At 38.5% G+C, this 26,467-nt stretch overlaps 2 protein-coding genes across 2 annotated transcripts in view; one reads left to right on the plus strand and one right to left on the minus strand.

The window, feature by feature from the left end:
• Window positions 1-221: 221 nt before the first annotated feature.
• On the minus strand, window positions 222-15,800 carry LOC109040433 (E3 SUMO-protein ligase ZBED1). Its single transcript, XM_019056377.2, has 4 exons — window positions 10,863-15,800; window positions 4,885-4,981; window positions 3,464-3,472; window positions 222-3,186 (listed from the first exon to the last, which is right to left on the minus strand). The coding sequence occupies exons 1-4, from the start codon at window positions 11,259-11,261 to the stop codon at window positions 2,030-2,032; spliced, it is 1,662 nt and encodes a 553-aa protein (XP_018911922.2). The 5' UTR covers window positions 11,262-15,800; the 3' UTR covers window positions 222-2,029.
• A 1,379-nt stretch (window positions 15,801-17,179) lies between these two features.
• LOC109040434 (beta-catenin-like protein 1) overlaps window positions 17,180-26,467 on the plus strand; it is a 67,938-nt gene continuing 58,650 nt past the window's right edge. Inside the window, 1 exon segment of the mRNA XM_019056379.2 lies at window positions 17,180-17,408. Within this exon segment, the coding sequence (XP_018911924.2) occupies window positions 17,379-17,408 (30 nt within the window). The 5' untranslated portion in view covers window positions 17,180-17,378.

Below are 26,467 nucleotides of genomic sequence, written 5' to 3' on the forward strand. Positions count from 1 at the left end.
GGCTTGAATAATATTAACTTGTGTCTGTGTCAGTGCAGTTACTTCAATTTTATCACTTAGTATTTTTTATTTTCTTGAATATATTTCTGAGACTCTTTGTTCCATTTTTGTAATGCCCAATAAAAATTTATAAGTTTAAAACTTACTTTATTGTCTGCAGACTGAAAGTTTTTATTTTGCTGTTTTGTTTCAAAAATATGAAAGTAAGAATTAGACATCCATAAAAATTCAACTCAAAATTTATTAAAGAAAAAAAGGAATATGAAAAAAGTTATCCAGTGACAATTAAATTACAAGAAAAAACAGATTTACCTGAGGGTTACCTGCATAAAAAATGGAAAAGAAGATTAGCGAGTTCTGCTGACGTTACATTCTCTACAGTGACAGAATACTGGAAAAAAATCTTACTTAAATTTAAGTAGGTAATGAAATTCACTTGAATGTGAAATCTTATACTATAAAAAATTTAAGAAATGAAACAATATGTGAGTATACATTAAAGGCATGCCAAAGCTTGCTAATTATGTTCATGGAACAATAAGCAAGGTGCAGAACTTATTATAAAGAAAGGCACTCTTATTGTTAATAGAATTTGTCTTGCAAAAAAATTTCTTGTACCTAAGAAATCAGTCTCTTGTAAATATGCAGCAGAGGAACTGTTCGAAAAGAAGGAATACAAAGAAAGTTATACATTGATACTTAAATTATAGGATGAAACAGAAAGAAACAAAAATGAAAAAACTTACAGAAACAAGCAGCAACGTATTACCTGAGTGTCGTCTGCATAAAAAAAGGAAAAAAAGAAGACTAGCAAGTTCTGCTAACGTTACATTTTCTACAGTAACAAAATACTGGAACAAAATATTCCTCAAATTTAAGTAATGAAATTCACTTGCATGTGAACCCTTAATATACTATAAAAAATCTAAGAGATGAAATAGTATGTGAGTATGTATGTCAAAGGCATGCCAAAGCTTACGAATTATGTTCATGGAACAATAAGCGAGATTCATCATACAAACTAATTATATAAAGAGGCACTCTTATTGTTAGTAGAATTTATTGTCTAGTAATAAAATTACTTCTACTTAAGAAATCAGTCTCTCGGAAATAGGCAGCAGAGGAACTGTTGAAAACACATTCAGCTACATACTAGAAAATACTTTAAGGTGAACGAAAACAGTAAATACTTTAATTTACTAAACAATAACATTTTGAAAGATATATCTTAACATCACTAATCTCAGAGATCAAACAGCTGTACCTACGTTTATCAAGCTCACACTTTCTAACTGAAATAATATGGCTATAAATCAAAACGTAAGAGTCTTTTAAGTAATTTAATTACCTAATCAGTAAAAAATTATTTACTACATACGATTTGGTAAGAAAATGAGGATCAAAGAAAAAACAAGTGTTGGAATGAATTTTCAAGTTGAATGGCACCACCTACTTTTATAGGTCAAATTGTAACAAATTTGAATCAAATTGCAACTTTGGTTTTTTCTTTGATTGGGATTGGTTTTGGTAACCATTAAATTGAAAGGAAGGACTAGTCAAAAAATATTTTGGTAAGTTGCTTACAATACTCTAAACTAAGCTCTTTGAATAGCACCTACATATTCCAAAGTTCGTCGCTTGCAAATTTCAAAAATAACAATTTGCTTAGCCAAGCAGGCTTCAAGCGGGTCCGATGTGGAGTAATAATATTACCTGCCGCAGAGAAGAGACGCTCTGAAGCAACCAATGTTGCTGGAAGAGGAAGAAACAGAAGGGCAATCTGGTATAACTCTGGGTATTTGAACTTCAAATTCGTTTCCCATTCCTTGAATGGATTACAAGACACATGGCAAGTAGGTTCACTTAAATATTGCCGTAATTGAAGGGGCAAACCTCCTAGTTCCTCTACAACAGTGTTTCGGCAGTTGGCTTTTCGAATTTTTTCATGAAAATCCCAGATACTATCACTTTTCTCAGGATTTTCAGGTTCAGGTTGTTGGCTTTTGGATTGCTGTTGGGATTTTTCATTTTATTTCCCTAGTAAAGATTTGATCGCAGATAAAGCACTTGCTGCTGCACCTGCCTGTTGGAAATATACCTGCTTGAATCGGGGATCTAGGATAGTGCTGATGGCATGTGGCCGATGTTTCTCTGTTGCGTAGAATCTTGACTGTATTTCACTTAACAGTTTCTGTTGGAGGGCAATAGCTGGTTCAAGCGTTACTTTTTGAGATTGCAGCATTTGAGTTATGCAGGTGACTGTTGGTATAACACTGCTAGCCGTTGCATATTTTTGTCCACCCAGGTCTACGGTTGCCTCTTTACAGGGTTGTAATAGTTTGACTACTTCCCGCAGAAGAGCAAGGTCTGATGACCCAAAAACTTCTGTCACTCTGTTAAACCGTATTAAGACTGCATTAATATGCTCTGACAGCAACAAAAACCGCTCAAGCATATCTAAAAAGGAGTTCCATCGGGTATCAACACTCTGGATAACTTTCAGAGCATCAACCTCAGGCACTCCTTTTTCTACTTGCGATTTTCTCACCATATCTGCTGCATTAACATTTTTTTTACAGAACGTCACTGCAGATTTTACTCGTTTCACAAGAATCTGGATTTCTACAATTCCTTCTAATGAGTCGCAAACCGCGAGATTTAAAGTATGGGAAAAGCAGGGTATATATCTTCTTTCGCCGAACATATCCTTTACAGCACGGGCAATATTGGCCCCATTGTCAGCTGCGCACCCACCAATTTTGGATCTAGGAATCGACCATTCTGATAAGATCTTATCTAGCACTTCGACAATGTAAGCAGCTGTATGATTGCTATCCAGAGGCTCTGCGCCAAGGACGACTGATATCATTTCTCCTGAGTTTGTGTCAATGTAATGCCCAGTCAGTGAAATGTAGCTTTTGGAGGTATATTCCTCTTGCCAGATATCTGTCGTCAGAGAAATTATTTTCAGGGTATCTATTACCTTTTGAATTTTAGTCCTTAATGTTTCATACTTTGCTTCTATTAACTTAGCAATTTTCTTCCGATCTGGCACCTTGTAATGCGGTGCGGCAACGTGCATCACCTTCCGGAAACCGACGCCTTCAACTGATCGAAAAGGGAGGTTGTCCTTCGCTACCATGTAAACAATTGCATCAGTGAGTTTACTGGATTTGGAGTTTCCATCTGAAAAATAAAGAGAAAATAACTCATTAATTACGTTCAATTCAGCTATCATTTTTAAACAATTATATGTCAGTCGGAAATATATTTTGGTAATTTTGGTTGAAGCTACTTCATACATATCTATCATGCACAGGTTGTAGCAGTTAGCCTAGATATGCTCAAGTCAGGAATTTTTTAGTATCGTGAGAGAGATGCTGAAACTTTCAAAGTTAAAATTAGAAGGACTTTAATTTCTTTTTGGAGTTGTGGAATTTTTTGTACAAAAACTTATACTAACCAGTCATCGACTTCTGTTGCGTCACCGTTACCATAGAAATGCAGTTTTTGACCATCTTTCCAGTGTGCATCAGAGTGGTAGCTTGAGTAGATTTTGATTGTCCTTGCTTCGTACATTTTCTACTTTATCATCCCTTTGAGGTCAAGATATCTTCAGTCTCTTATGTTCAGTATTTGTCATTTCAGTATCTGTCATTAAACTACGTGTGTTCTGTAAGTCAATTGTATTATTTCTTATGGTATTATTGCACTAAAGCTCATGTTCTTAGCACGAGATTGGAGGGGGAGATAACCTCATCTTTTTTGGAATAAAACATGGAGAAACATTTTGGTGCCGTGACCAGGATTATACACAACGCAGGGGTGTCTCAAATGTATTTCTGATGGAATGTTATTGAAATGATCATAGCGTGAAGGTGGATTATTGCAATTAGCTGATTAAAAGTAATCTTAAATGATTTGCAAGGATTGCTCGACAATTTGGCAATGTCGCAATGATTATTTAGTGGCCTATTTTCATTGAGATAGTAAGTCAGCTGTTTTTGATATTTATGTGGTTATTCACCGATATGAACTGAGTTCGTCGAGACTCATCGGTGAAACTTGCAACTTATCAGCTGTTGATGGAAGAAGAATAAATGTACAATGTTTATTTACATTTGGAGACACTTTAGACATATTAGTACGGCAGATGATGAGGTTGCCTTCTGTAGCTTTGTTGATTTGATTACGGTACATTACGTAGGAGTCGTCTCTTTTCATTATTAATTTGTCCTCTTCAGATTGCAGGTGCATCATTCGATGCTTAGGGTAATACCTCCCTGAAAAAAGGTGCATCATTCGATGCTATGGGTAATACCTCCCTGAAAAAGGTGCATCATTCGATGCTATGGGTAATACCTCCCTGTAAAAGGTGCACCTGTGAATGACATGACATGTTCATCCTTTGAGATGAATGTGTATTCGAGGTTGCGAATTAAATCCCATGTTTGCAGGATAATCCCACTCCTGAACACAAAAAAAAACGGGCGGTGCAAGTGAATGACATGTTCGTGCTGCGGTATGAATGTGTATCCACATGTGTGATACACATTCGTACTGTGGTATGGATGTGTATTCCATGAACGAGGACTGACTCCTGTTCGGATCGGTGGATCCAATGGTATCAGGGTTGCCCCCCTGAGCACAAAAAGGGTTGCATCAGTGAATGACATGCTCGTACTTTGTTATGAAGATGTGTTCGATGCTTAGGGTAATACCTCCCTGAAAAAGGTGCATCAATGTTCGATGCTTAGGGTAATACCTCCCTGAAAAAGGTACATCAATGTTCGATGCTTGAGAGGACGGCCAAGGAAATGGAGAGCGAGTAGTTGTCAGGGTTGCCTCTGATGACATCATTAAGGATTGGATTTTCTGAATCCAACTTCTGTTCCTCAAACAGCTCTTTGACAGTACGTTTTGGCACTTCTGAGGTTGTCACGTTTGGTGTTGCTTTTTCCTTGGATGCTGTCTTTTCTCCCTGAGAACAGGATGAACAAAAATTAGCATTGACCAATAACAAAGTTTTCATTGGTAAAGCAGTGCACTTTCAAACTAGAACTATAGAATAAACATACTTCAAATAAATTTGGGTACATCTGATTTGTACAAGTATGAACCGACAGTGTATCTAACCACAGCACCTCTCTAATTCTTAACCTTTGTAGTGTCGACCCAATTTCTCACTTTGGGACTTCTAGTTGTTTCAACTTTGAAGGAATAGGTAAGCGATTGGAAACTCACACCAGTCAATAGTATCTTATTCCAAGGGCTTCATAATCTTGTCAGTAAATGGGTTTCTAAAGGCAACCGCATAACTTGAAACTGCTATAATGTTGGAATATGAAGAAAAAGGAGACAAATTACGATCTGCTTACGAACTGGTTTATTCGTCGCCCATCGCTGGGGCGGTTATCAACGCAACTGACAAAAACGATATTGAGGATTGAAGATTCACAAACAGGAAAAGTTACATAATCATTGAGGTCGATGCACGATATAGATTTAGATAAGTCAACATGCCTCCCTGATTTTTAGGAACTGAAAAATCAGATAATTATTTCATTACAAAATATATCAAGTACATCCTACATTAATCGATAATATTTATATACTACTTATATCTACACTACCCTCCCTGGCGCCAGGTTTATACCTACACATATAATATTACAGATCTGCAACATAAATAATAATTGGGGAAGTGGATTCTGAACCATATAAAAAAAAAAAAAATTGCTCAAATCACGAATAAGTAAATAGAAAAGAGAAAATATACTTTTATTTTGACTTGCAAATTTTCCAACAAATGAGTGAGACACTGGCCAGGTGCCTCCCTGATTTGAGGAATTTAACATAATGACAACTTTTCTCTCAATTTTTCAAATTGAAATTTGCCCAGTGGTTTAGTCAAAATGTCCGCCGGGTTTTCCTTACCACTTATTTTCTTGATTTCGATTTCCTTTTTATTTACATAGTCTGTGACAAAATGAAATCGGATATCGATATGTTTTGATCGTTTCGTAAACCGTCCATTTAATGCTATGTCTTTTGCGCCCTTGTTGTCTTCCATAATTTGGACTGGGATCGGAAAAGCAATGTTTAATTCTTTTAAAAGACCCATAAGGGGTAAAACCTCTGTAACTGTTTCAGACAGGGCATAAAATTCAGCATGCGTGCTGGCTAATGAGACTACTTTTTGTTTGGTTGACTTCCATAAAATAGGCGTTTCATTAATGCATAAGAGTGAACCGGTTGTTGATTTTCGATCAATGATATCTGACCCATGGTCGGAGTCCGAAAAGGCTGAAAATACAATTCCTTTCGGATTATATTTATATGTGAGGCTTAAATGACGAGTATCATACACGTAACGTAAGACACGTAACGCATATTTGAAATGAGTCTCTGAACAACAATTTTGAAAGCGGGACAAGTAATTTACACAAAATGAGATATCTGGACGTGAGCCATTTGCAATATATAAGAGAGTTCCGATGATATTTCTGTAGTTAAAAGAAAAATTTGGTAATTCAGAAGGAATTACTTTTAGATTTTCCTCCATAGGAGTCCTGACCGGCTTACTATCTATGACATTAAATTTAATGGCAGACTTTTCAATGAAATTTCTTTGATTAATTGCAAGAGTTTTATTCCGCTTGTTCCTGAAAATTTGTAATCCTAGATAGATTTCGGGCTCTCCTAAATCAGTCATATCAAAATTATCCATCAGTAATTTCTTAACATTTTGGACACTTGTTAAATTTTCACTTAAAATTAACACGTCATCAACAAAGAACAGTACAAGCACCTTGGATTTATTTACCTTTAAATAATAAAGACAGCAGTCGTAATTTGACCTTATGAAAGCATTATTAGTCATAAAAGTGTTAACATGGTCGTACCAGTCTCGTGGCGATTCTCTGAGTCCATATAATGCCTTTTCTAGTTTTAATATTACATTTTGGTTTATTTCTGAACCCTTAGGGGGTTTAATGTATACATTTGATTTTACTTGACTATTCAGAAATGCGGATTTGAAATCTAGCTGATGAAGGTGCCAGTTAAATTGATTTGCTAAAGATAATAGTAGCTTAACAGTGCTCAATCTTGCAACTGGGGAATAAAGCTGCTCGTTATCATTGGAGCTTTGTTGAAATCCTCTCGCAACTAATCTCGCTTTGTAAGTTCCATCTGTTTTGATTCTGAATAGCCATTTCGTCTCAATAATATCAGTAATTTGAGACTGATTTTTCGCAATAGACCAAGTGTTGTTTTTCTTTAAATTTGTCAACTCCTCGTTAATTGCTACTTGCCATTTAAGTTTTTCGGGACTCGCAAGAGCTTGTTCAAAATTTTCAGGGATTATAACACTACACGTGTTAGCAAAAATGGGATCCTCAATTAATCTACGAGGAGCTGTAAGAGTCTGTCTATTTCTGAGGTTGGGAGGTTCAGGTGGATTAATTATTTGTTCCGGCGTGTGAAATTGTTCTTGCTGTAACATTTCATCATTATTGTGAATACTATCACCAACATTTATGAGAGGGTTTTCGGTATTAAAGGTTGCGTACTGGTCATTGAGTGTTAAATTTTCACTAGAGTGCTCGGTCTCTTTAATACATTTTTCAGGTTCTTCTATGAAGATTACGTTTCTAGAAACGATCACTTTGTTTGATTTAGAGATCTTTATAAAATATCCCATATCAGCATATCCTATTAATTGACCTGATTCTGCTTTATTACATAGTTTGTTCTGACGTTTTTCATCTGGAATTCTTACAAAAACTTTGGTTCCAAAGGGCTTTAAATTTGAAAAATTTGGCCTTTTATTCATAAAAATTTCGTACGGTGTTTTACACAATTTCGTATTAGCTAATGCCCTGTTATGTAAATACACTGCTGTTTTAACACAATATGGCCAAAAGTAATTTGATAAATTGGCTTCTAACAAAAGACATCTTACTTTATCCATAATAGTCCTATTAAACCTCTCTGCCACACCGTTTAATTGATGACAATACGGTGGGCAAGGTTGTAAATAAATTCCCTTACTTTTTACAAAATTCGAGAAGTTTTTATTAATATATTCTGTTCCGTTATCACAGCGAAGAACTTTGATGAATTTACCGGTTATATTTTCTACAAAATTAGTATATTCTATGAAGGTATTTATTACTTGATCTTTGCTAGGGATACAAAATGAAACAGCAAATTTTGAGAAATCATCAATAAAGCTAACAATATACTTGCCATTACTTACACCTGCTGGTAATGGTCCTATTAAGTCAGAATGCACAATTTCCAGGATATCATTGGCTCTAGATCTTGAATCTCGGTACTTGAGATTATTCATTTTAGCTTTAATGCAAGTTTCACATCTCGTGAAGGTCTTCTTGAGTTTCGGGAGTCCATCGGCTAAATTTAAATTGCTCATTAAGTATAAATCATTAAAATTAATGTGACCTAAAATTTTATGCCATTTTTCGAAGCTTGATAGATTACTTATTGTTGATTTTTTTGCTATATTTGCATGTATTTCATTCGATAATACATATCCTTGTACTGTATATAACTCGTTTTCTTTGAATGCAATCATTAAAGTTTCATTACTTACTATTTTAGCGATATTTCCCTGAAAAATGATTTTATTGTTTCTGTTCGTAACCTGCGAGGCACTCAATAAATTAACTTGCATTTCTTTGACGTAGTATACGTTGCATAACTTATTTTTAATGATTTTGCCATTGACAGTTGTGTGAAACAAAATATTGCCGATTTTATTGGTTTCCAGTGGATGTCCATCTCCAACTCTTATTTTTGTAGGTGTTTCGAGATACGTGTATTCGGAGAATAGCGTATCATCGTTAATGATATGGTGTGAACAGCCACTGTCCAATAAGAATGACACATTAATCTTATCCGAAAATTGATTCGTTTGAAATCTGGCTGTGTGATTTTGAACTATAGGAGACATACACATGTAATAGTTTTGACTGCAATTTGGTTCTACATTATCAAAATTTTGAATTAGAGGATTTGAGTGCTTGTTCCTAAAATATTGATAATTACAATCCTGGTTAACATTTTGATTTTGCTGAAAAGGAAAATCTTCATTAGTGTACTCATACCTTTGTGCGTTTGTATTGTAGACATTTGGTCCTTGATTTTGATACCAGTCTCTTCTCCCTTGATTGCCGTTGCCTCTTGTGCGAAAATTTCCTCTCCATCTACTGCCTCTTCTGTTAGGCCTGCTTCCGTTTCGTCCTCTCCAGTTTGAATTTCCTCTCCAGTTTGAATTTCCTCTCCAGTTTGAATTTCCTCTCCAGTTTGAATTTCCTCTCCAGTTTGAATTTTGCCAATTTGAATTTGCCTGGCCACTGTGTTGTTTGAAGGGTCCTGCTCTTCCCCTCTGATTGTTTCCTCGGATGTAGAAAGAATTTAGTTGATGAGTCACTTCATCAACACTTGAACATTGCTCGTTCCTCAGAAATGCAGCTTGGATTTTCGTTTTAACGTATTCAGTGTTACGATTATCCTCGTCCACTGAATCAAGAAGATCATTGATATAGAAGAGAGATTTTGGCAAAGCCAATAGTAAATACTGTAGTTTATCCTCTTCATTTATGGTTTCACCGGTATCACTTAAGTTGTTAATTAATTTTTCAAATTTATTGAAAAATTCCTCCGGTTTATCAGTTTCTTTGAGTTTAAGTTCAATTAACTTTTGTTTTGTTAATAATCTTCTAGATTGGCCTTTTGCTACAAAAGTATGTTCTAATTTCTCTAACATATCTTTGGGCTCCGTTAAATTCATAATATGCTCCAACTGATGATTATCAATGGCTGATACAATGATATTCTTAGCTTTAATTTTCATGCTGGCCCAGTTTTGATCCGTTATTCCATCCGGTTTTTCATCACGTACAATACATTGGTTGCAGTTGTTCATTTCCAGTAAAAGTGTGATGCGAAATTTCCATTTTGAAAAATTCTTCCCACTAAATACGGGCACTTTTATTTTTGTGCCGTTATTGGCCATATTACGTTAGTTAAAAAAAAGAAGTTCAAAATAAGCACATATTTCACAGTTTGTACATTTTCGCGTCACGCACTTATTTCGCGCTGTATGCATTTCCACGCTACGCACATATTACGCAGTTTTTAGATCTCCACGTGAAGCACTTCAACTTATTCAACTTTTTAAACCACGCTACGCTACCATGTTGGAATATGAAGAAAAAGGAGACAAATTACGAAACTGCTATAATTATAAATAAAGCTTCATATTGTCATGTAATATGGAAGAAGAGGGTGCATTGTGATCATCTTTCTACGATTGACAAAATATTATGAAGGCATTAGAAATTACACAAACAATGTTGGAGGTCAGATTATTGAACCCAGAACTGAGGAAATGGCTGTTGCTGGAATCACACGCTGAATTTGGCAGCTGAATATGGAAGTCAACAGTCATCACTCAAGGGCTGAATTACGCAAATTCAAGTTATTTTCATCCAAAGTATCAAATCTATTCAGATAGTTCAGAAAAATTCGACATTATCCGATGGTCACTGAATTTTGCGTGACACGCGCAAAATTCAGGCGTCCGACACATGACCTCCACATTCAAGCCACATTCAGCGTAGGATTCTGCTTGTCGCGCACTGGCAACATGTAGGTAGAGGAAGCAATCTGAAGGCTAAGGTGGCAGTACTTTGTGCCAGCACCGAACCTGATTATTGAATTTTGTCCTTCAAATTGAAAAAAGCTGACTCAGTGAGCAGATTTCTCAATATAAAGTCAAATAATGATTAGAATTTTGAGTACCTAAATGAAAGCATCAAACACTGATTCATTACCTTGAAGTAGCCATCCTTAGCTGCGGGTTTTTTTGCCTGAAAGGATTCATAGATTGTGGATGCAGGTGCAGCTCGTTTTCTCCAGCTTTGGGATTGCGCCGATTGCGGTGTCTCTGAAGTAGAAGGTGTTGGAGCACTTGGAGCGGGATTTTCAGGGGCATCTGGAGTATCTGGATCATCTTCAACACTGTCATCAATTTCACTAGGTTTGTCAGGTTCTTCAAATCGACACTGTAGATTACCGTGTTGGCTCTTCAGGTGACTGATGAGAGCTGTAGTACTTCCACAGTACGTTAAAATACTTTTGCAGATAGAACATATGACGTGCTTCTTTTTTGAGTTTCCTTTTTCCTCTTTCAATTTGAAATACTTCCAGACGAGGGATTTTTTTTTTGACATTATTTAGAATAACATAACACAAAAATAAAAATAATAAAATTAATATGTATCACAGCCACACTAGCACATGTTAGCAAATTAGCGATTTAGGCTTAGGAGGTTAGGTTATTACCAGGTTGCCGCGTGTTTGTTTGTTTTTTCCTTTTTCATAGAGTTTTGAGCGGCCATTTTTCAAGTTCAATATTTCGATTAATTAATCGATTATCAACCACCGATTAGTCGATTTGAAACGATTACCTCATTCGCGATTGATCGATTACCGATTAATCGATTAGCTCATTAATCGCCCAACCCTAATGGGAAGTGGGAACGGAGCCGGATTGCGGGAAACTTGGCGAAAACAGCGAAATTAGACAGCTTCTTCTTCATTATTTGAAAAATAAACAAAAATCGCTTCTTCTTCTTCATTTTCATCATGGCCGCGGGGATCGGGACCCGCGCGCGGGTGCGCTCTATATACTTTTACTGATATAATTCCATATCTAGCACACCCAGACGAACGTCTGGACCCTGAGCGAGCATGGTTCAAATAACCACCACTGGGAGCGCTTCCTCCGTTGATTTTGCTTGCGCGCTTCTTAAGTTTACTATTAAGTTTATTAATTTATTAAGTTTTGCTATTAAGTTTAATCTAAGTTGACCCGTTTGTTTGCCTTTTTGCGCATTTTTAACGAATAAAGTGATTTCTATTCTATTCTATTCTATTCTATTCTATTCTTTTTGAGAAACCCGGTACTCACTCACTATACAGAAACTTTACGCTTTAGCTCAGAATATAGATGTTTTAAAATAAACAAAAACAGCAAAAAAAAAAACCCATCTCAGAATATCTGTGCAAAAAGAAGCAAGAGATTGAATTAGAGTCCCTTTATACCCAGAGTTACGACAACTCGATTATCAGCTGAGTGGCAGCCGTCCTTGGCTGGCCATGGAAGCCGAAACGAGTGCACTCAAACGAACGATATTGAGGGATAGATAAGGATCAGGAATCCTGCGATGTCTGTCACATAAAAACAACAACATCAACAAAGTGATTAATTAAAAAGAAAATGAGATTGGTTTGTGAATAATTTCTTAATCTATTTTCATTTTGGACCTATGGAAATAACAATTTACTCTTGATAAACCACAATTAGGTAATATTTTCATTATTCTTGTTCACATTCGAGGTACCGCCATCTTCGTGCACTCGTTTCGGCCTCCATGAGCGAGAACCAATCAGAATTGGATTTTTTTTTAGGCCACTTTCAGCCCAATCCTGGCCCAACCAAAAGTGAGTTGTCGTAACTCTGGGTATAAAGGGACTCTAGATTGAATGTGAATTTGCATAGTCATGATAGCATTGAGAGAAATCTGTGGCAAACGTACAAAGTTTATTTTGCAGTTTAAACTAAATTGAATAGAATATTTTCTTGCTCATTACTGCTTGGATTTGACAGGACATTTCTGTCAGGTTTATTATTCTTCTTCTTAGCAGAGGAAAACTTGGTTGGTCCTCGTTGCGGATCTAATTTTCGCTTCTTAGAGGGATTTTTTTTTCTGGAAATGGTTCCAGACAGTGGGCTGATTCGTTGGCTGATTCTCGGACAGCAGCTTAAGTTGGTTGAACTGGAAGTAGTAATTTCTCTAAAGCTTCAAGTTCTGCAACAGAATTGATTATTACAACTTGTTGCTTGATGTTTTCTAGACTCATAAGAAGCTCTTCTTTCCTGGCATCTAACTCAGAATTGCGGGACATACCATTTGTGCATACCTGCTTTATTAAATTTTCCTTTTCGTTTATTTCTGATTCGTTGCCAATGCTAATAACAAGTTGCCTATCGTCCTCGTCTTCTTCGACAGTTTCACCGTTTGCCTCATGAGTAATGGGATTTCTGATTAATTTTTGACAAAGCAGGTGAATATGCTTGCACATGTTGAATTTCATAGCAGAATCAATACAAGAGCAAATATATCGATGAATGCAAGTGCGACAATCAGTGCACAATAGACGTATTTTGCTTGCCGCAACAATTGTTTCCTGCTACCGATTTTGTGTTATTTGCGTCACTTTTTCACAACCAATGAGAGCAAAGCAGCTAGAAGTGAGGTTAGAAACCTCGTAACAATTCTGCAACCTGCTCCGGAGCCAAAGACATAAAGACGGAGGGCTAGAGTCCAGAGATGGAAAGTGAAATTTCACAAGGCCCGAATAAATTTCAAAAAAATTGAAATTTGTTGATTTTTCAAAGAAATATTGTTACTAAGCCTCGGAAACGGTTCAGATGATCCTCCTGCTGATGCAGCAGAATATGGCCCACTAATGAGATGCTACACCCAAAGGAGGGGGCACAAGGGGGGTTTTAGAGAAAGTTAGCCCTAACCTAACCTCCAAACCAAATGTAAACAGACATGTACCCAGCAAATCGCGTGGCCGTGGACAAGATTATAAGAACATCACACCCTTTTAGAAACGTTTTACTTTAGTACTTTTATGTTTTCAGAGATGGGAACAACCCAAAAAAAAATGTTTTTACAAATAAAATTAAAGTTACTTACGTTTGGAATTACTTGATAAAATTCAAGATGATTGAAAACAATCCATTTTTGAAACTGAGATTTCCGACTCTAAAATATATATGTTGGCAGTTTGGCACTGCTGAGAATAATCTTTATAGTATAATTGTTAAATATGTAGGACATTAAGTTGGTTCAGAAATATACCACTAAAAGTGCCGTTTTTTAGCATTACAATTTTTAGCATCAATTTCTCCAACGTTTCTCAAATAAAAGTCCCCCCCCCCCTCATAAAAAAACTAGTATTTTCATGCCGATGCGTGGAGGAAATTGTTCTTGTGGTGGAGCGGAGGCACTCAAGTGTCAATGATGCATTACTTACGAAAATTAAGGACCCATGACTTAAGCCGGCTCCAGACTACGCGGCATTCGCCGAGTGCCGAGCCGAGTAACGAATATTCGGGGTTCGGAAAGCGACGGGCAGATTCGAGTTTTTCCACGAGTGTACAGCGCCACACTACTCGTGAAAGTCGTACTTGGCTCGTCATTTGGCAAATAACGAATGTTCGCCAAGTGAAGAAAAAATACTGGAAAACGCTGCACCCCTTCGCCCCCTTCCCACAAAACTATAGCGAACATTCGGCGAGTGAGGACGAGTAGTCTGGATAGCACCCCGATGTTGCCCTGATGTCGCGATGGACGCTCGGCTTCGTACTCGCGATCCCTTTGACTCGTGTCACAAAAACCGACTTTTAGCGGGTTGGGGCGAATACCGAGCCGAGTGACTCGCCTCGCGTCAACACGAGCCAAGTCGACGCGAATGTTCCATCCAGACTACGCGGGACTTGCCAAATATTCGGTATTCGGCGAGTGATATTCGGCGAATGCCGCGTAGTCTGGAGCCGGCTTTACATAAGTGACATCTGACATGACACCGAAATCTTCGTGATAAAAAACTGAGCTGCTGGAAGAGTGGGTGGTGAGGTTAGGTTAGGTCAGGGGGGGCTGAAAAATCTCAATATCGAGAATCACCGTTTCTAGGCGTTTCTTGGCCTCTTGAATGTATCCTCAAAAGTTTCAATAAATTTCATGAAATTTCGTGAAATTTCATGAAATTTCATGAAATTTCACGCGTGAAATTTCACTCGAATAAATTTCATGAAATTTTCCATCTCTGCTAGAGTCCCTTTACACTGAGAGTCAAGACAATTTGAATCCATTTCTGATTGGTTCCCGTATTTTAGGCCTCCACAGTGTCACAAACGGGAATAAAGATTACATTTTCACCGATTGCAAAGATTATAATCTGGAATGGACCAGGGAATTACGGGTTCGGCAAGGAACAAACGGAATGAGAGGAGGAACGGAGAAAGGCATTTGAGAATGGGCCGATCAAAGATTACGAAAAACGTTCAATTTCTGTAATCTTTATTCCCGTTTGTGACATCCATGAGCTGAATTGTCTTGACTCTCAGTATAAAGGGACTCTACGGAGGGCTAAAAGCAAAAAATGAAGCTTCTTTTCAACCACCTCTACTATTGGCTAGAGGATTGGCGGCGAAATCGGGACAAGTTTGAATTCAAATATAGGGCGGGAACTGAATAAAATAATTGCGGAAACAAAGTATTCTAGATTGATTTTTGCCCAAATTCACTTACCCACTCATATTTCTTTAACTTTAGGTTAGCTTTGGTCCGTCGTCGACCGATTAATTTCATTTGGGAGTGACGGTCATCTAGAACTGTAACGACCTGTTTGAACCTGCAGAACCACCATGAGCAGAAGAAAAACTAACTTTATCTGAGATTACTGCCTATTACCAAGCAAGAATAGGTGTAATATAATAGGACGCAGTCCCAACTTTCTTAATATATTCGTTTTAGGCATTTAAAATACGTTTCGAAGAAGAAATATGGAAAAATTAAGAGGACAAGTTCAAATCAAATTTCCGTTTGCCGCCATGGATTCCCGCGCTCATTTACACACTCACACAAGCACCCAGCGCCAAACCAGGCTTCACTTTTTCCTCGTGCTTTTAGATGATACGAGTAGAGTCCCTTTATACTGAGAGTCAAGACAATTCGGCTCATGGATGTCACAAACGGGAATAAAGATTACAGAAATTGAACGTTTTTCGTAATCTTTGATCGGCTCATTCTCAAATGCCTTTCTCCGTTCCTCCTCTCATTCCGTTTGTTCCTTGCCGAACCCGTAATTCCCTGGTCCATTCCAGATTATAATCTTTGCAATTGGTGAAAATGTAATCTTTATTCCCGTTTGTGACACTGTGGAGGCCTAAAATACGGGAACCAATCAGAAATGGATTCAAATTGTCTTGACTCTCAGTATAAAGGGACTCTAGATACGAGCAATAGTGTCTGTTTATGTCTTTGTCCGGAGCACGTTCCAAGTGTTTCGCATCAAAATGTTACGACAGCGTTGCCATGTTGTGCAAAAAAAAAATCCAATTAAATAAGCCACGCCCCCTCATTTCCGGTAACACTCAAACAAAATACGAATGTTACACACTGATGCGAAACAGTTTCGATTGTTACGCCAAACAAAATACGTCTAATAACTTGCAGTCACAACTCCGTTTAAATACTGAAACAGTGTAGATCTCTGTTCCACTGTGGTGGATGCAATTTTCTAGAGTACCTGTATAGGTACTCTACAATTTTCCAGACATCGCCTTCTACATCTTGTAAAATAATTCATTGTTATACCAGTCTTATGCCTCTTTCGGAGAATCTGAATTTTGCTCGTTAGTTTCCCTTTATGTAAAAGTATAATTCTATCTAATCTACATAAACTATTCTAACCACATCCACATTCTCTTGGTGTTGGAAAACGGAATAAACCATAGAGTGCCACGTATTCCACACCGCCATTTTGGATCGAAAATGTATGGAAAAAGCGACCCGAATCGGCGCACACCGGGCTCGGAATTCGTCGAGCAGAACATGGCGCCAGCTCTCCCATTCAAGGCGGATAAAGAATGGTGGTCGCATTTCGATTTTGGCTGCCATCTTGAAGCACTGTGACGTCAGGAGGGTACGGCTTTTGCCGTAATTCGAGGTTGAGCCGACTCCCCCGGCCTCGGCCGGCCCATGTACCCGATCCCGATGTACCCAATACCGTGTGACGTCCAGAGGGTACGAAATGCGACCACCATTCTTCATCCGCCTTGTCTCCCATTTACATTACGACTCCAACGACTCTATGTACTCAATGGAATAAACTGATAAGGGAGACCAAACAAAACAGAACATGCAGCGCCATGGACCAAGAGAATAAATATTTATATATTATTATTCTATATTACCTATTCTATTCTATATTATCTATATCTATTATTATTTCTATATTATTCTCTTGGTCCATGGCAGCGCTGCAAGTGGCGAATATTCGTACTATGCTCGCTCAGGGTCTAGACGTTCGTCACACACAGCAATGGGACTCTCTGTCTTCTTCTTCTTGAGTTTTTGCAATTCTGGCAATTCCTACTGGACTGGTGACGGGTAGACTAGACTGGTACATACTGGTATTGCTTTTTGTCATAGTTTGAACATTGAATTGAAAGCTGGCTGTTGCTGTACCAACTTTATCTTACTGTCAAAATGGATATCGGCGAACTTCTATCCTACAAGGTACATAATCGCTAACTCTCACATTTCATAATCGCCCCCTCCTCGCATTGAAAAATAACTAATAATATTACTCATGATCTAAACATCCAGGTGAGAAGTGTTGGGACCTACTCATTCGCTCAGTGAGGATCAGAGGTGGCTGTATCAGTCAGATGGATGGCTGCGATGACAATTGGCATAAAGCTGATCCAGTGACTCCAGTTTAAGGTGATTTGTCACGGTTCCTGGCGCAGTTGAACTTGCATGCAATGTATCGCACCAATTATGTCATAAAGCGTGGCAGAATCTGAATTTACTAAGGGGTACGCCCCCTGGCTGCTACGCGGCCCAACCCCCTGAAGGCGCTCCGCGCCATCAATGGGCCGCTTCGCGGTCCCATTTTTACCATCCTTTCAGTGTTAGTTTTATTTTCCCCGTAAAAAATTACAATACGAGGAACACTTTACTTTTAGAATGAAATAATTTTTGGTTTTGATGTATACAGAAAAAAAAAAAAATTTGAAGTCAATTTAAATGACGCGTTTTGGAATGACTGCTTGATGAAATATTGCAGTAGAACAACGAACAATGCTAATTAGGTATTAATGAAATAATTCAGGAGCCTGGGATCGAACCCACACCGTGATTAAGATGGACAACTCTGACGTTTTAGAAGACTCGACCACCGCTCGTCTTCAGGTATCAGGTGCGAACCTTGTGTAGATAAGGAGAGAGCTGATGCGCAGGCTACGCAGCTACTGCGCAACCTCCTCGACCACTGCGCATCCTCCCGCGCATAGCGGTAGCAGTCACGGAGCGTTCTGTAAATTCACTCACTTTTACAAGGTGATTTTAAAAAAACCTGGTTCCTATTTCCAAAATCTGATTAGAGCGGGCTCATCTAGGGCCTATTACCTGTCGATTTACGCAAAAATCATGAAAATCGGCCCTGTAGAACGCTCAAACGAACCATGACAAAAAGTATAAATTTACATTGTTTAAATGGGAGAATTCGCAACTTTACCATGTAATATAAAGAAACCTGGGTCATATTTTGAAAAACTGAATAAAATGGGCTAATCTAGAGAAAATTGCCCGTCGATAACCGCAAAAATCATGAAAATCGGCCCGGTAGAACGCCGGAACTAAGCGTCACCAGTTACGCAAAATTAGGAGGCCTGGGAGCTTATAGTATAGATAGCCCATAATAGTACTATATCTCCTGCGCATGAGCCCACAGACTCATTCGAAACCAAAAAGTTCAGAGAAATGGTAGTAGAATATTACTTATTTGGAAAAAAACCTAGCATTTGTTACAGTTATTGATTTCTGTATCGAATGCGAGGTTGTTTTCTGAACAACATTCATTGCTCTGAATTTTTCCAATTTGTTACCTTCGAATGATCATTTAGGCGCAGAGGCTATTGTTCTCTGTTTGACTAACAATTCAAAATCTGATGATGATCTCTGACATAATCGATGCAATATGTCGCATGCACATTCGACCTTGTCAGAAACCCCTATGAATCACCTTAAAGGTAACACTCTGTGTGTAAGAGAATCAAACCACAGAAGAAAGAAATGAAAACTGGTTAACACAAATGTCTTCAAAAACCGCGGTGACGGTTTGACGCTCAATAAGAACCTAGCGGGAAATTCGAATAAAGACGGCTCCTTCAATTTTATCCGTCTACGAGGACCATTTAATTTACTTTTCACCACTCTTTCTTTACTCCTAACGTAAGGTGGACTGATGATATTGTAAGGAATTGCTGTTTATTAATTCTGAATTGAATTTTAAGAATCCTTCATTTATTAAAAATGTGCCTGAGAGACTGAGTATGATCGTGCGCAGACATGGGCAATAGTAGGAATTTTCAGTTTTTTGTTATTTACTTGCCACCCTAAGGTTAACAGAAGAAATAAAATTATGTCACATCAAGAGAGAGAGAGAGAACAAAGGAAACAGAAAGAATAGAAAGAGTTAGATTATGCACTGAATAACTATTAACTAACTGTACACTTTAAGAGACTGCTGGTACCCGCCGTCAGGCACGTCATTAGCAGAGGAATTTTCTGTGGGTGGGTGGGAGGGGGGGGGGGGTTGGGCACAGGGGATATAGAACTTGCGCCAAGGGGGACTTTTTTTTAACATCAGAACGTCTCGAGAGCAATTTTTAAGCCGTACTTAATGGCAAATTAAATGGAATTAAATATTACAGATGACAGAAATTTTGCTGACTTGTTTTAAAAATATCATATCTTACTGTGGGTTTTAGTTCATTCAAAATATAACACTGTTGGGTTTTATTACAGGGTCATTCCATTTAGAGTACCTGTATAGCGAGAGTATGGACACATGTGAAACGCCGAAAATCCATCAGGCCTTCACCGACGCCTCCGCGAATAAAGTTAGGGCCCAGAAATGCAGCCAACCTATGAATTTCAATTATCCAGAGCGATTTATTAATACAATTGTTATGAACCACCGTTTATAAAGCACGTATTTGACTTAGTTTTTGCATAAATTTACTCATTTTTGTGGAAGAACGCTCATTTATGTACCTTCTTAGCCATCTTCGCTAGAATTGGAATCTACAGACTGGCAGTGAAATTTTGTGCTTTAGAAGTTGGTTTGAAGGGTGGCTGCACTTTTGGGCCCTAAGCCCTCCATGAAGCGATCTGTCCATACTCTCGCTATACAGGTACATTCCCTATGTCTTTTTCCTGAAGACTAATTAGTAGCTTGGGACCTTGACATTTTTGGAAGGAGCTGAGCAGTATTGTGGGGAGGGCTGCCCCCCTCCCTATTTCCGCCCATGTGCGCAGAAAAGATTAAACATTTACAATGAACTTGTGCGGGGGGTGGTTTGGTGGTTTTTGGGTATTGATAATACTAGGGCTACTGACACATACCGGGTGTCCGTAAAGTAACTGAAAAGTGGGTATAATTTTTGAACAAAAAAAGATAGAAGGTCGCGGTTTGTGGCATTCTTTATCATCCAAAAAGGGAAATTTTTCGATGAGGGGTTTGTCTTGGTGTATCCCCAAGGGTAAGCTCCAGGGGGGGGGGGGGGGGGGGGGGGGGGGGCAACTTCAAAAATTCAAATAGCAACCCCCATTTTTCTAGACATGGTTAAAAATAACTTTAAAAGACACGAAAAATGGCTCAAATAAAATTAAAATCGGTTCTTTCGTTCAAAAGTTACAGCCAGTCAAAATTTTAAATTGACCACTTCTCAAAAAATCGCCGTTGAGCTCCAAATTATCGAAAAAACAAAAACAAACGAGGAATGAAAAGTTTGAAAAGTGCCCTTTAGGAAAAGGAAAAACACCTGACGTTGTCACAAGTCTGGATGGCATTGTTTCTAAATAAAATTTTGGAAAATTCAACATGGCGGCAAATTTGAGGAAACGCGAAAAATGAAAATTCCAGAGACCGTTAACTTTCAAATACCTTCTAGTTTAAGGTAATCAAAGGTATCAACTTTTATTCCTTTATTTGGCCAAGTAAGAGCAATAATTTGCTGACTTTAAAGTTGTCAAGCGGGGTGCCTTCAATCGTTGGAGTATGCGACATCACAGGACTAAGTGTGCCGTCAAAAAATGAAACCGATGTGAAAAAGCGCTCCTCCTTTGGGATGCTTTTGAAATGTTCAAGGTCCTCACAATCAAATTTAACGATAAAAAAGAAGAAAAGAAAAATTGAGCAATTGTTACCCACAATGCAACTTCATTTGTCAAATGACTAGATACCAAGTTTCTTGGATTTTCAAGAATAATTGCTCCTCCTTTGGGATGCTTTTGAAATGTTCAAGGTCTTCACAATCAAATTTAACGATAAAAAAGAAGAAGAGAACAATTCAGCAATTTTTACCCACAAACTTGACGAGCCAAAAAAACATGAACTATCCTGATGGGGTAGGGGCAGTTGACATTTCTCTCTCTGAAAATTGAAAATCCACGAATAATTTTAATTCTCTAACTCCTGGCACTCCAAGTTGGCAAGGAGGATATCTGCTACGCTTTCAATTCCGAAAACACCGTTCTACTCTTGATTATTATCTGAGTTGAGATTATCTTATTGACAATCTCAACCTCACGATTTGAGGCATCAATCTCTTAGGTAACATCTGATGCACTATCTGATGGGTGACACTATTTACGAAGCTAAAATCAGTATGCTAAGTTCCCTTGAACATACTGCGTTCTGATTTAGTTTGCAATTATCAGAGTATTCTCGATTTACAGTAAAACTACTGTTTCCATTTTCTATCGGATTTTTGTTTGTTTTAAACTTGGTATCTAGTCATTTGACAAATGAAGTTGCATTGTGGGTAACAATTGCTCAATTTTTCTTTTCTTCTTTTTTATCGTTAAATTTGATTGTGAGGACCTTGAACATTTCAAAAGCATCCCAAAGGAGGAGCGCTTTTTCACATCGGTTTCATTTTTTGACGGCACACTTAGTCCTGTGATGTCGCATACTCCAACGATTGAAGGCACCCCGCTTGACAACTTTAAAGTCAGCAAATTATTGCTCTTACTTGGCCAAATAAAGGAATAAAAGTTGATACCTTTGATTACCTTAAACTAGAAGGTATTTGAAAGTTAACGGTCTCTGGAATTTTCATTTTTCGCGTTTCCTCAAATTTGCCGCCATGTTGAATTTTCCAAAATTTTATTTAGAAACAATGCCATCCAGACTTGTGACAACGTCAGGTGTTTTTCCTTTCCTAAAGGGCACTTTTCAAACTTTTCATTCCTCGTTTGTTTTTGTTTTTTCGATAATTTGGAGCTCAACGGCGATTTTTTGAGAAGTGGTCAATTTAAAATTTTGACTGGCTGTAACTTTTGAACGAAAGAACCGATTTTAATTTTATTTGAGCCATTTTTCGTGTCTTTTAAAGTTATTTTTAACCATGTCTAGAAAAATGGGGGTTGCTATTTGAATTTTTGAAGTTGCCCCCCCCCCCCCCCCCCCTGGAGCTTACCCTTGGGGATACACCAAGACAAACCCCTCATCGAAAAATTTCCCTTTTTGGATGATAAAGAATGCCACAAACCGCGACCTTCTATCTTTTTTTGTTCAAAAATTATACCCACTTTTCAGTTACTTTACGGACACCCGGTATTAGGTTTATTTCTTAGGTTTATTAGGTAATTTTCTTAATCTACCTAAGTAACCTCCCGCCGATGGGCCGTAGAGAGTATAGAATAGAGTAGATCCTTTCACAGGGTGTCCCAGGGTTAAATACGAATATTGAAGGAGTCGATTCTTTGGGTCAAAAAAAGACGTTTTGGTAACACTGCTTCGAAAATATCACGATGGCCTTAAATTGCGTTTCTATACGATCTCAGGGTAGTATTCAGCTTGTAGCCCGATGCACTATTCTGTTTAATTATGATGCACTGGACTTAGAGTCCAGAATTCTTTGATTTTAGCGCATAAAAATGAAAAATTGGCAACGCTGCACTGCCTAAACCAGGTGTCACTTCAAATTGAAACTTTGCCTGGAAGTATGCCTTACCATAAGCTTTCATTTGAGCCTTGTCCCGTTGCCCAACTCGGGTATCCAAAAAAGGGGCTAAATTTGGCGAGGCTCTTTGAGGACTTGAAAGCGCCATGTTAAACTAATTTTGAACTTACAGAGATATGTTGAGAAAAAGTTAGGGAAAATTGACTCATTTCGCGGGAAAATCGTATGACCTTTGAACTGACGTGTTTGGGGGTCTGAACCCCCCCCCCCCCTTAAAAGTAGTTTGTGGTGAGTTCTGTGATATTTACTTAAAAGAGCTTACAATTTGCTCAATTTTCCTGTTCTTTTTTTTTCTCAACGACAATTTGAGCCGGAGTTATGATTTTTTTGAAAATAGGTCTAATTTGACCTTTGACCTTTATCGGTCAAAAATTAAGATACCAATCTGCGGTTTCTGCCAAAATTCTTAGCTTGTAATGTTCTTTCCAATGATATATATGTTAAGATAGGGGTCACCATTTGAAAGGGGAAAAAATTGCGCCCCCCTCCCGCGGAGGAAGAGGCAGAAATTTGACCCACCTAGAAGATGGTCCGCTTTGAGATAGAAACATTCCGGAAGTTCCGTTTTTGTATCTCTAAACGTTCTAAAGTTACCAGGGGAGGTTTGGGACACCCTGTATAGATCCATTCGAGCTCAAATCTAGATTGGCAGACGAGTACGCTCTCCTGCGGCCGATCGAAAGGACTCGAATGTAGCACTCCGAAGCTTGAAAGCTTCAATGCCGGAGCTAAAATGTTAAACAATCTTCCCTGGGCCTTGGAAGCCTCATTGAAGTCCTGGAAATTTTTGACCACATTTTACTTCCATTATCTATTAATTATATACATCTGACCGCAAGTTTAACTTGGCAGATGAATACGAGTTCATACGGCCGATCGGTACCCCTCGTGGGTCTTGAAAGTGGCGCTGCGGAGCTGTAATTCGAAACATTGTAATTTTAAACAAATAATTTTTTTGGAAGAGGATTGGTAATTTCTGAGCTCAGCGAGACCCCCTCTCCCCCTCCTCTTAAGAAAGACACCCCCATAAATTTATGTTGCATGGTTTGAACATTCCGTCTGATTCAATATTACTCCAATCTGATTTTGGAAGCATGGGGGGGGGGGGGGGGGCGAATATCGGTTGGCGCGCAGAGAGCGGCAACTTCAGTCGTTTGTAAGTGTCGAATCGTTTGGTTTTTCAGCTTAATGGACCACTCGTTGGATGTAGATTATGACGAACAATTTAAAAAGAAGTAGTCTTCACTGTCGTAAAATTGAGATCTTGGTGAATTTTTTTTTTTTTTTTCTTTAAACAAATTTTCACTACTCCAAAACTGAAAAAATTCCCATCAGTTATTATGGCTTCGGGATTTTAACCTTGAGAATCTCGAAGTACGTAATTTTTGACGATTTTTCGTCAGAAGCGGGCTGATACTTTTTGTTCGAAAAACATCAAGGTTCAAAGGTTTTTTTATGTTCACCTCCCTAGCGCCCTCATCCCCTCCCCCCCTCCTTCCCAAGAAATAAAAATTTTGTCGACGGTCTGAAAATTTGGGTTTAGAAACGCTTCAATAGACGAAATTTGCAGAACCTCCAAGCAGAAGGGGGGGGGGGGTCCGAATCATACCGTTTTTGCACAAGGCTCTTTAATCGTGCCAGATTTGAAAACAGTTGCTTACTCAGAAAGACACTTGAGAGTTGGTGAATCACCGCAGGGAGGAATCAGACGTTCAACAGGATTTTTTCCTGTCTTATTGCGTAATTAACCGCATGGAGAATCGATAGGAGACAGACTCGCGCCTGACGAGAATGTAGATAAGCTCTTGACTCACAAATATTAGACGACTTAAGAGAAAAAAACGGCTGAGACCCCATTAAATCCTTTCTACCGTGATTTACTTACCTAATTCCGAAGGTCTCCTTTAATTTTATTCGTATCAATCATAAAAATTAAACTTAATAAATTATTTTCTTATGTGTAAGTCCTTTTGACTTCATGAGACAGCAATGGGCCTGTTGCAAACTTTTGCTAGAGCAAAAACAAGAGTAGTTCCTCATAAATAATGTCTCTAAAATCACGATGAGCGCATTGGCAAACCTTGAAATGCACTCCTAACTTCACAATGTGCGTAGGAGATTTGCGGTTTTTTTTTTTTTTTTTAAAGATTTCCGCTTCAAAAAGGATACAACTCGTATAGCACAGGTGAGCCTTTCGTTAGAGGAGTCGTTCCATTCAATCCCTATGGTCGACGCTTCTGCGCGCAAGTTGAGGGGAGCACGAGGTCATTCAAGGCGGATATCTATCAACACGAGAAAAATTTGAATGTAAACACGCCGATTGTTATCAGGTGGTCAGAATCATCGTCCTGTTACATGTATTTTGGCGGATTGGCGTCGGCTGTGTTGAATATTGCGTAATATCCTTGTGAGCAAGGGTTGGATGGAATGACTCCTCTAAGGAGATGTTAATCTATGCCGTGGTATCGTTTTTGAAGCGGGAAGCTTGAAAAAACTCAAATTTCTTACGCAAATCGTGAAGTAAGGAGTGCATTTCAGACTTTGCCGCTCATCGTGATGTTTGAGACACTTGCTTTGAGTACACATACATACATTAAGCCGCTTTTATAGCGCCGCCTCACGCTCTGCGACGCCCAATCGCCATCGCCCCCTATCCTCTCAGAGATCATCAGGCAATTGGCACCTTCTGATCTCCTCCTCCACCCCTTGTCGCGAACCTTTCACAGGACGTCCACGCCGTCGCCTTCCGGGAGGAACCCAATCGAAGACCTGCTTGGGCAACCGATCATCTGCCATCCTTCGCACATGTCCATACCAGACCAACTGCTTGGACCTGATCTCGTGCACAATGTCCTTCTCCACACCCATTATCTCGCGTACCTTCTCATTGCGGATACGCTCTCTTCTCGATATCCCAGCAGACCTTCGCCAAAAGTCCATCTCGGTTGCCCTAAGCATATCTTCAGTTCTTTTCTTGAGTTGCCAGACCTCACTCCCGTAAGTTACGATACTCTTCACGATGACGTTGTAAATTTTTCTTTTGGTCTCCTTGGAGATACTCTGGTCCCAGGGAACCCCATTTAGCATCGCGATAGCTTTCCTGCCTTGCACATTCCGATCTTTAATGGCCCGATCTAAATTTCCGTCCTTCGTTAACCATACTCCCAGATATTTATACTCTTCACAGTCCTGAATTTTCCGACCATCCTCCAGTTCAATGCTTTGCTGATCACCACCGATAATCAATTTCTCCGTCTTTACCACATTAACTTCCATCCCCCACTTACGGTATACTTCCACTAACTTGCTTTGAGTAACAACTCTTATTTTCGCCCTAGCGAAAGTTTGCAACGGGCCCATTTCCCTAAATGAACTATAAAAAATTAACACAGGGACATATAATCGTTCCAAAAATATCTGTGTAGAGTCATTGTAAGAAAGGAACAATAAACAATCCTCTGAAGTATTTTCAACAAGACAATATTCAACTTTCCCCAATATCTGTTTTAGGATTCAAGGATTCTCCGAAAGCCATCACTT

This window comes from Bemisia tabaci, chromosome 1 (assembly GCF_918797505.1).
Source record: "Bemisia tabaci chromosome 1, PGI_BMITA_v3".
NCBI lineage: Eukaryota > Metazoa > Arthropoda > Insecta > Hemiptera > Aleyrodidae > Bemisia > Bemisia tabaci.